The sequence below is a fragment of the Paramacrobiotus metropolitanus genome, unplaced genomic scaffold (assembly GCF_019649055.1).
Source record: "Paramacrobiotus metropolitanus isolate TYO unplaced genomic scaffold, Prichtersi_v1.0 Parri_scaffold0000034, whole genome shotgun sequence".
Classification (NCBI taxonomy): Eukaryota; Metazoa; Tardigrada; class Eutardigrada; order Parachela; family Macrobiotidae; genus Paramacrobiotus; species Paramacrobiotus metropolitanus.
The window spans coordinates 585,680-596,421 of record NW_026570254.1 but is presented as its reverse complement, the minus strand read 5'-3'; the positions used below and the strand labels follow the sequence as shown (position 1 = coordinate 596,421).

The window sequence follows — 10,742 nt, the reverse complement described above, 5'->3', positions numbered from 1 at the left end:
CGAAATAACCTAGCATGGTTTAGATTTTTATTTTGGATTTACAGAAAAATACAACTCATTGACCATTCGAAAACAGGAACAGAAGTATCAACGAAGCCACAGTCAAACTAAATCTAGTTGACAAGTAAGGAAATGAACCTAATCTAGTTAAAACAACCAACAATGCTGCGTTAACAAGCAACATATACCCTAGTAGTCAACGACGCTGTTAAATCTCAGTACTTAGATGCATATACTACTCGGGTGGGTTAATACAGGAAATAGCTTGAGCGTATCATTTAGCTGATACTGACACCAGAGGAGCTTTTAGTATGTACACGACCAAACAATAGCCAAAATGAAAAAATAAAACTGGATAAAATACAATCAGAACCGTTCAAACAAAAGATTATCGTAAGTAACGTTTACTACTATATCGAAAAAAGCGAAAAACAGGATGCCAATAATCGTTAAAAGTTTCTCCAACCGAGATCACGTAATCCACACCACCGACAAAGACAGCACTTCACGAAATACAATTCCAAACGGTGCTACCGCAGTTTCAATGGCAGCAGCAAAAATCCCTCTGCAAAAATAAACAACTAGATTAACATATAACCATATAACAACATATATTCCATACAAAATATTCCATGTAAACAGTTAGATTAACATAATTATAAGATACAACATATTAACACATTCCAATTACGTATCCATGACCTAACATACAGCAAAAGGAGTACGCCCAATCCATAATTTTGAAACTTTCTCGTCGCTTTATATCGAACCAGAAGAAATTATATTATATTTGTACTCCGCAGTCTTAAGTTGATATCGTGATTAAAAATTTAAAATGTATTTCTTAAACAGTATGGCATTGACCATCTATATACAGCTAACAATATGTATGTCTGCTTTTGGCGGACGACTTTGCACCGTTGAGAGCTGGAATGCGACAGATGGCAAACTACTCTAGGAAAACAAATGCGAAAAAAGAACAGGTGCACACTACGTCCTCACTTCGTATCGCCAACCTTGGATACAAGAAGACAAGTGAGTGTCTGTGTAAAGGTCGCGACTTGCTGCGTCAAGGCATGACAGTGTGAGCAAAAACAGTCCCGGGAGTTATCGCAGTACCAACGGGTGAGAAGGACGAACAGGTGCGGTCAACTCACAGACAAATGGATCAAATATACACAAAATGCACAATTAACAGTCTCCTGTCATGCGCATACAGCCGATTTCCAGACCATTTACCGTTTCTTGGTTTTATTGCTTTCATTATTCTTCCAAACCAGTTTGTTTTAGGCCATATATCATGGCATGAATCGGTGTCTTCTATATCCCTATATGTCATAAAAGAGAATGGGAGCCGCCAACTGCCGATAGGAAGCATCAAAGTTACTCGGTAAATGGCAAATTTAATCAATCTGTCTGTAGACTTTCTTTAGGACAATTTTTACGACTTGCAGTTAACACAAGTGCATCAGATGAAAAGTTACTGCAAACCTTCGAAAGTATATCAAGACTCATTTGAAAGACGACATGGTAGCTCGAGGTAAATGCACTTTGTACTTGCTCTCGAAATTTGTTTTCCTAAAAGATTTCGTTTTCTCCTGAATTCCGTCGATCAGGCTGTAAAAACCAGACAAGAAAGACCGTCGAGTCGAAACGGCGGGCAGACATGCGACTAGTCACGACAATAGTAAAATCTCGTAAAAGCCAAGACAAGCCGGACACACACGTGCATATCCTACCCTACAAACTACAAAGCAATGCCTATCAATCCTAACGATTGTGTGTTCCTTGAGCTGGTCTCATTAGTCGGACAAAGACATTTCCCAGAACCACTACGAAATTACGCATATTCTCAGAACACTCATAACTCGAAACAAAAGCCTGATCGTTCCAAACCTTTTCTATGCGTGATTATTCACATTAGCAGCCATCTGTGAGACTAGATGAAATCAGACCCCCGCTCGACTCACATTACGCGCGCATAACACCAAGCCCTTTAAGGACAAGCGCAAATGAGTCATAAAGAAGAACAAACGGATGTCTACTATATTTCCACACATCGTGTCCTTAGAAATGAGGACAATGCTAGTTCAGAATGATCGACAATAATCCCAAGACAAACCATGCCGCTAAATCTATCAAAAAAAGAAATACTTCAACCATATGCTTCAACTCACCACTGCAGCGCCTTTTTCTTCATTTCAGTAGCCGGACGCGATACCCTTCGTGAGCGTGGAAAATCATCGTCTCCGTCGACAGACTTTCGCTTGCCTATTCCTTCCATTTTCAGGGCTGAACGTCGGGATCGCAAGAAATCTAAAAACATAAGAAAACATAGTTGTTTAACAATAATATAATATACGAATTCCTGCCGAGAGATATTTCAATGTTTTAAAAGTGAAAGGCAGTCGACTGCAATATACGAGTAGCCTCGTATTAGCCTCTAACAGATGGATGACGGACATTCTGAGAAAAAAACGCCCATGTGTCAAAATTCCCTCACATTGCGACAAACGCCTAGCCACTTAATGAGCAGGTATAATTAGGCATCAGCTCATCTGAAAAATGCTGATTGCCATAAGTAAGTAATTACAACTTCAGAGGAGTTGCACGGTTAACTACCGTCGTCATAGAATTACTGACAATCAGCGAAAATTGAATCAAAATTCTCACAGTCAAATTCTCAATCGTACCCAAAACCAGACATGTCAGGCATTTGTATGTATCAGTACGCTATTTAACTAATACAATGCGAACAATGCCAGATAACCCCAAGGAAGCAGCAAGTGTAAATTCCCATGCACATTTCAAAGATTCAATTGGTCAGCCGTTGAAAAATGGCATACAACTGGAAAATTGCTCGGGTTAATGCACTGTCGTTGCGATGAGGTTAACTTAATCGCACCATCGGATAACAATCACAGATGCAGTTTAACAAGTTGCAGTTATATTAATATACGACAGATAATACGAGCACAGTACCTGTCACCTTAATTTTGTAACGGTACTAGTGTTCTTGTTTTCAGTTTTCAAAAGTAAGTAACAACTGATATGCCCAAAATTTTATTTTCCAGGTACACAAATTCAATAATTAGCCTCCATGCAAACAGTTCATAATTTTTGTCAGAAAGTGTTACAAAACAAAAACACAAGTGGAAAACCAGTCAAGTTCAAGATACCTTTTGTCTAATTAATGTTTTTTCACTTTACTGCATCAATTTTTCTGCTGACGAATATTTTATTGAGTTCAAATCGCGACATTACAGTCATAATTCGATTAACTACGGCCAGCACTGCACAATTAAGAATTAGAAAAACAACCAAAATCAGCATTATCAACCAGTTTATTCTTTCCCGGTAAAGTTCCTAAAACAGCCGCCACGTTTCCTTTAATAATTGCGAGGCTAATACGCTGCTTTAAAAAAGCCGTGGATCGGCCTTCTCCAGTTTTCTCCTTGATCTTTCGTCCGAAAAAACTGACCATTTCTCTGGCATCAATTTTTTTTATATTATTGTTACTGGCTGCCACGCGGCACCATATATTATTGTTATTATTGCCTATTCATATTACTGATGTAAACCGCTACCTGATACAGTGATACCAGATGAGGAAACGCAGGATCGTGCCGAATGTTTCCAACTGATAAGCACGTACAGTACGATACACTACGAAAGTGCTATGTTTTATTGGCAAGTACTGATAAAAATCTCTTTAACCTTTGGAATTTCAATAAACGCCAGAATAAAACGCGTTAATACATGCACGATGCATCCAGTTCAAAAGCCAAGAACGAGAACTAGAGTATGAAACAGACGGAGAACGAGCGATCCCCCTCATCCGCTCGTTTTCTGTCTATTACCTTTAACAACTCTCCCAAAACAAGTTACACTTAAAAGGAAAATCACGAAATTAATTATGTTCTTACCAATAACCATCTGCCTGTAGCAATCGGGTTCACAAAAATAAAATGTGTAACATGAAATGAGAACATTATGAAATCTACGACCGCTCTGTTTTTTACATTCGGGATCCAGCATTCTTGTTCGCGATTTATATTACAAAAAATATACTAATTTAGTATAACATACACATACCTGTATATACTAAAATTTTGCAGCCGATAAAGCATAGCAAACAATTAGAAAATATCTTAAGAAATTTCAGTGTATTTAACGTGATAATTCATAAAAACGGGCGACAGCAGTAAGGACTAAAGACTCAAACAAAATTAAACGAAGCAAAAAACAATGGCTAAACCGCTTTATAATGATTTTTTAGGCACGACCAAACATGAAGTTAACTTAAATTAATTGATGTAGAAGAACGGTGTGCTCTCATGTGGCTGTATCAACTACCAAGTCCACAAAAAAACAATAGTGACGGTGCCACAGCTTCGCACGTACGTACCTGCTAATGTGCCTTGTTTAGGCGCTTTCTTTACAACCGGCTTGGGCAACGGCAGATCGCCTACTTTGACCGGGATGGAGGCCCCCACAATCTCTATCACCTCATCGTCATCGTCTCGAAGGGTACACTGGGGTGGCTGTGTTGTCTCCCTACTCTCACGCAGTAAGGGAGCATACAGACCAGCAATCCTGGTCACTTCGATCACATCCCACGTGGACAAGGTTCCTTCAGTCGTTCCACTGGTCCGCGCTACGGGACATCCACTGATCGGATCAAAGCCCCAACGACTGATCATTTTCTCTCGACTGCCAAGCAGCTCCCTTTCCGTTTGCTCTTTTAACCATTTCTGCACACTTTCCCTGCACTTCTTCGCTCCAAAGAGATCTTTGCAGTAAGCGGGTCTCTCCATAACAGTCTGACAGGTTTCGGTCCCCATCCTAGCTTGACAGCCAGGTCCTATCAGTGCTATAAAAGAGACGTCTATAGCATGGGCAAAAACAACTGCAAATTAGGGAAGATAATAATATTATCGTCTACTTAAAGGGGCAACAATTACGACAACATTTAAGCTGCTTCCCAAGACACTGAAAACACGAAAGAAAATTAATGGTAGTCCTGCATTAAAGTTGTCGTGTAATGGAATTCACCTACTGGCGAACACTTACCGAACGCAGGCTGTTGTATTCGCCATTACAGACTGCGCTTACACAGATTCAAAAGCCGTCAGCGAATCAAAAAAAAGAACTCGAGCAGGGTTAATACTATTCGTTGGTGCTATCGATTCACCCTATGACAGGCGGTTTGACTCCGCCCTGAGGCGGAGTGTGGTGACTCAGTCATTCTAACTACCAAACGGGCGGTTAGTACTCGTCAGCGATGTTGGTAGTAACTTGGTACAGGGTGACGGTCAGTCAGATTGCATGACCATTCTCCATTTCTCCTCCGTTCTGCTCTGGTTCTCTGATCCGGATGCAGAAATGGACAATTTTGCGAGCATCAAGTTAAACTGCCCATATTCTTGAATAAATCAGTCAAAAACGTATATGACATAGCGCCAAGAAACAACGGAATAGGATTACAAAGAACAATTTTGATCTGTCTTAGCTGATGCCGTTCCCGGAAGGTCGCCACGTTTTCATGATCACGTTGGATTTTGATACTAGTAGTACTGATCCGCTCCCCATCCGCTACACCCGTTCGCGCTCCCGAGCCCCGACAACCAAAAAATCCCAATCCCGTCCCGGCAAACTTAAAAACAAATTTGAAAATACTTTTTCCCGCCAACGCTCGACCAACAGCAAGCGTCTCAGCAAGCGTCTCAGCCGGTCACTGCCAACAGCAAGCGTCCTGTAAAAATGAACGCGCAGTAACGGCCGAGAACGGGACTTTGTTGGGACAGCGGGACCTGTTCCGACTGACAGTCTGATGGCCCAACAGTGGGCCTCGCTATTGATACTTTCTCCAGATATTTTCTGCAAACTTTTTGAAAATTTTTATTTGAATGATCAATTATCAAAACCAAACTTAAGCCTGCTTGATAGCATGCAAACTTACTGTAACCAACCAGCAAGTACTGGCAAGTGGCAACTCAACTACGCGGCACGCGTTCGTAACTTGCTCATGACCATCTTTGCGTTTCCGGCCTAACGGTTGGGATAAAGCGTTTATGTACTAACCCGTCTAACTGCACATGAATACAGAACTAGGACCTTCACCATAGGCCGGTTACCTTTACGGTTTACATTAATGAGCTATAACTAACTTGACCATAGTAATGAAATACAGTACAGTACGATAACGCACTCGGGACACAATATGTTATTACTCTCGTAACCTTTCGAACAAGAATTAAACCAGAAAGATGAAAAACCTGTTAAAAGCCACATTAATTTTTTTAAAAAAAATTTTACAAAATGGTGGTAACTTTATGAGGTACAGTAACTACGAACTGAAAGTCGCGCTACATATGCGGAAGGCAGGTTTATTACGATTAAAACTCGCTATGCACACTACTGTATTGAAGTGTATTCTCAGTTTTCCGATGTAATGGCATCCTGAAAAAAGAAAAGCAACGTTAAAAATATCTTACATTTGGCGTATCCTACACTCAGTCCTAGGTCTCCACTGGTTCGGTCATCATTCTCGCTTTGAGAAGCTAGCATGCGGATCTTACTTTTAAACCACGCTAAAAAGTACATCCTTGTTAACTTCACCGTATAGAAGACACAGTGACCTTTGCACATTTTTTATCATTATTGATGTAATCATGCCCGATTCCGATACGGAGGAAGATGATTTATCTTCGTTACAGTTTGTTGATCTTGTTAATAAGCTGTCATCTCTTGTCGAGCAAATCTATGCCAACAAGCCACAAAGTCCAACGTCCAAGCTCCCGCCGATTCTCTTAAAGAATGAAGTGACTCTGAAGAAAATCCCTAGTTTATTGAAGGACCACCACATTCGCCTGTACGATAATTCGCTGAAAACTGAGACCGAGCTCAGCATCGAGAAAGAACGCGTCATCATACTCCTGACGGACAACGCCAAATCTCTGCCCACCGCCTCGAACACCGACGATGCCCAGTCCTCTAGCAGCTGTATCAAATGGACCTATGCAACAGCAGCAAGACAGAACAATGTTGCCAGAGAAAAGCCACCAGCCGTCATCCTCAAGCCGAAGAACGTGCCGGTAGTTGATCGTTCCCGTACCACTCCGAAAGATATGTCCAAACTGACTAACGCCCTTAACACCGCGCTTCCCTCTGGGACATCTGATTTGAATGTCACCGGCATTCGTCCGATCCATGGCCAAAGCGTCCTTGTGGAATTCAAGAATGCCGACAGCGCCGAAAAAGGTAAGGTCGCTCTACATGAGCATGCCGACGCTCTCGGTTATGAAGTAGTTAGCAGCAAGCCGAAATTGTCCCGCATTATTGTACGCAGAATTCCGAAAGATTTAACGAACGAGAGCGTTGTAACTGAATTGCGTAAGAAGCATGACCTTTCAGCGGATTCCGTTATTCGTACAGTTACCCGATTGAGTAGTCACAGAGAAGACGTTTCGACCTGCGCAATTGTATTTGAAGTCGACCAGATCAATCGTGATATTCTATTATCGAAAAAGTCGTTAATGATTCAGTGGTCCGTTTGTCCTGTAGAAGATCATTTTTATGTGCCTCAGTGTGGTAAATGCTGTGCTTATGGGCACACTAAAAACAAGTGCAAGAATAATTCTCGCTGCGCTTTTTGTGCAGGGCGTCATCTTTCCTCCGACTGTAAAGAGAACATTGATTTCAAGTGTGTCACTGTGTGTGTGTGCAAATTGCTATGATGAGGGGATTTATTCCCAACAGAATCATCATTCTGCAACTGCCCATGAGTATTGTCGTGTTTATGAACGTTTGAGAAATTCGAGATATTTTTATAGTCAAAACATGCGAAAAAACTAGCATCGTTTACGTTTATGGCGAATCGTAGTATGGTTGATTTTTCAAGTGACCTTTTGGTTTCTGTGAATAATATAAATCAGTGCAGTACAGTAAACAAAATCAATGCACGCAAGGTTTTTCCCGGCAAAAATGCGGAACATTTCCATACAGTCAGAATCCGGTATTGCAACGCCAACAGTGTTAATTGTAAGCTCGATCAGATAAAACTCTTTTGTTCTGATGCGGATGTAACTGCCATAACTGAAACATGTGAAAAGGATTCTGTTGACGAAGAAGAATGTCTGTTTGCTGACTTAAATGTGTTTAAAGTTTTTCGAAAACCAAGAGTAGGTGACAGTGGTGGTGGTGTTGCAATTGTTGTTCGTGAAAGTTACAAAGCAATTCGTAGAACGGATCTTGAGGTTTCTTTTGTCGAGGCTATTTTTGTAGAATCAAAACTTTTAGATCGTTTGTTTATTGTTCTATACGCACCACCGGATAAATGCCAGCAAGTTGTACCGGAATTTATTGAGCATTTACGCAATAAGATTTCTCCTGCTTTGCTCAGCAAGGCAGTAATAATTGGTGACTTTAACCTTCCAGATATTAACTGGCGTAGGAGAACAGGTTGCTCAAACGCTAGTCGTGAATTACTGAGCGCTGTAAAAGAATTCGGTTTTGTTCAGATTATTGATTTCCCAACCAGAAAAGCAAATTGCCTGGACTTGTGTTTTCTAAGCCGTAAAAGTGTATTTGAGCCGGCAATTCCAATCAGCCCGCCATCTGTTACAAATGACCATGTCGGTTTTCAGTTTACAATAACAACGAAAATACCTAAGAAGAAAAACAGGAAGTTTAAACGATGGATAGTCAAAAATAATAATATTTGTCCGTTTCAAAATTGTCTTCGCAATACTGATTGGAATTCATTGTTCAGGAACCGTAATAGCAGTGATCGTGCTAAAATTTTCGAACAAACTTTTCTTGATGCAGCAAGTTTATATTTTGAATACCGAACCATAGCTATTCGACCAGGAACGATAAGGTATCCCGCTAATATAAGAAAATTCGTTAAAATTCGTGATCGAGCGTTTACAGCTTACCGACGAGCTCAACAGCCACTAGCAGATGAACTAAAATTGCGATGGAAGGTTGCTTCTAAACGATGCGAAAAATTAGTGAAAAAATTTGAAACGTCTAAGATTACGGATGTCGCTTATTCGTATCGAAATAATTCCTCTAAATTTTGGAAGTACGTCAAGTCTACCCGCGACAGAAGTGGCATGCCACCGCTTAGAATGCCTGATGGCCGCACAGCTGATGCCGAAACAGATAAAGCTAACCTTTTGAATGTGCAGTACAGGGAGTCGCAATCAGCGTGCGCCTCGCATTGCAACGAATCTGGTTCCGATTTAGTTTGCAGTAATAACGATGTCTGGGAAATAACAGAACTGATTGTTCATGAGCAGTTAGCTAAACTGTCTGCGAAAACCTCTAGTGGTAAATTTATTATCACTAATTTACTATTACTCGTCGCTGGAATTTCCATTATCAAACCTCTGAAAATGATCTTCGAAGCCGCGTTAAATGAAGGAGTGTTTCCAGCCGTCTGGAAACAATCATTCATAACCCCCATCCCAAAATCGTCATGTGATATTCGGCTACCGGCAAGCTACCGGCCAGTTTCTATTCTGCATCCCATTTCAAAAATATTCGAACGGTGTTTAGATTACCTGATGCGTGATTTTCTCGACCGAAACAATACGCTTCTGAACCATCAGTTTGCCTACCGCAAGAGAATGTCTACTGAGCTGCAACTTTTTCTCTTTACTAAAGAATTATCCGATTTTATTTCAAACGGTATTGAAGTTGACGCAGTTTTTATAGATTGCTCAAAGGCGTTCGATAAATTGTCACATGAGTCGATCGTCAGTGCTCTTGTTAATCTTAATTTTCCCAGCCAAATTGTTCATTTGATTTCTGATTATTTAAAAGGGCGTACTCAGTGTGTCACTGTCGATGATGCCTTATCCGACATGCTGGCAGTTATTAGCGGTGTTCCCCAAGGATCGGTTTTAGGCCCTCTCTTGTTTATTTGCTTTAAATTTCATCGTTTCCATACTAAGAAATGGTAGTAAAATATTTGTATTTGCTGACGACATTGTTATTCTGCGACCTATTGTGCATAATAGTGATTCTGCACTGCTTCAAGAGGACATTTCTTGCGTTAACAATTGGCTTACCTCAAATTGCCTTTCACTAAACCCTACCAAATCAGTACACATTTGTTTTTCTGCTCGGCGAAGCGTTAAAAGTGTGAATAATTACAATATTAACGGTACCGATATACCGTCAAGCAAGGTAGTGAAGTACGTAGGCGTTCAAGTAGATCGAAAACTGAGTTGGAAAGTAAACAGCGAAAAGCTTTCACTAAAATGCAACAGGCGATTGGGTTGCATAAATCGAATGTTTAGGTATTCTCATTCTGGCGCAAGGATCAAGTTATTCGAATCATTAGTTTTATCGGTGATTGACTACTGTGCCTCCTGCACCCACCCAGTACTAAAAACTTCCAGCGATACGATCGAAAAATGCCAAGAACGTTTTCTGAAGGGTTTGCGCCTCGGTAGCGCCCCGTCCGAGTATGAAAAACGTTTGAAAGAATTGAAATGGGACAGTTTGAAACTGCGTCGCATAAAAAAAGCACTGGTGTTCATTTACAAACTGAAATTTGGTAAAGTGCCCTTTGGTGACTTATGCATAGTTACTTTGGCTAGTTCGGTTGCTGTGCTTGATTCTGTTGCAGATAATACTCGCCAACGCGCCCGACTTCATCGACATCCATACGCGATAGCACCGGCTCCAACTACGATTTGCGGTACAACGGTGACTGCTGTCCATGGAAC

General features: G+C 40.9%; 1 protein-coding gene across 1 annotated transcript; it reads right to left on the bottom strand.

Moving 5' to 3' along the window:
* Positions 1-13: 13 nt before the first annotated feature.
* Positions 14-6,538, bottom strand: LOC129589297 (uncharacterized). The gene is made up of 3 exons (XM_055483984.1): positions 4,409-6,538; positions 2,178-2,316; positions 14-565 (listed from the first exon to the last, which is right to left on the bottom strand). Coding segments are annotated over exons 1-3 (576 nt in total). The 5' UTR covers positions 4,845-6,538; the 3' UTR covers positions 14-564.
* Positions 6,539-10,742: the final 4,204 nt, after the last annotated feature.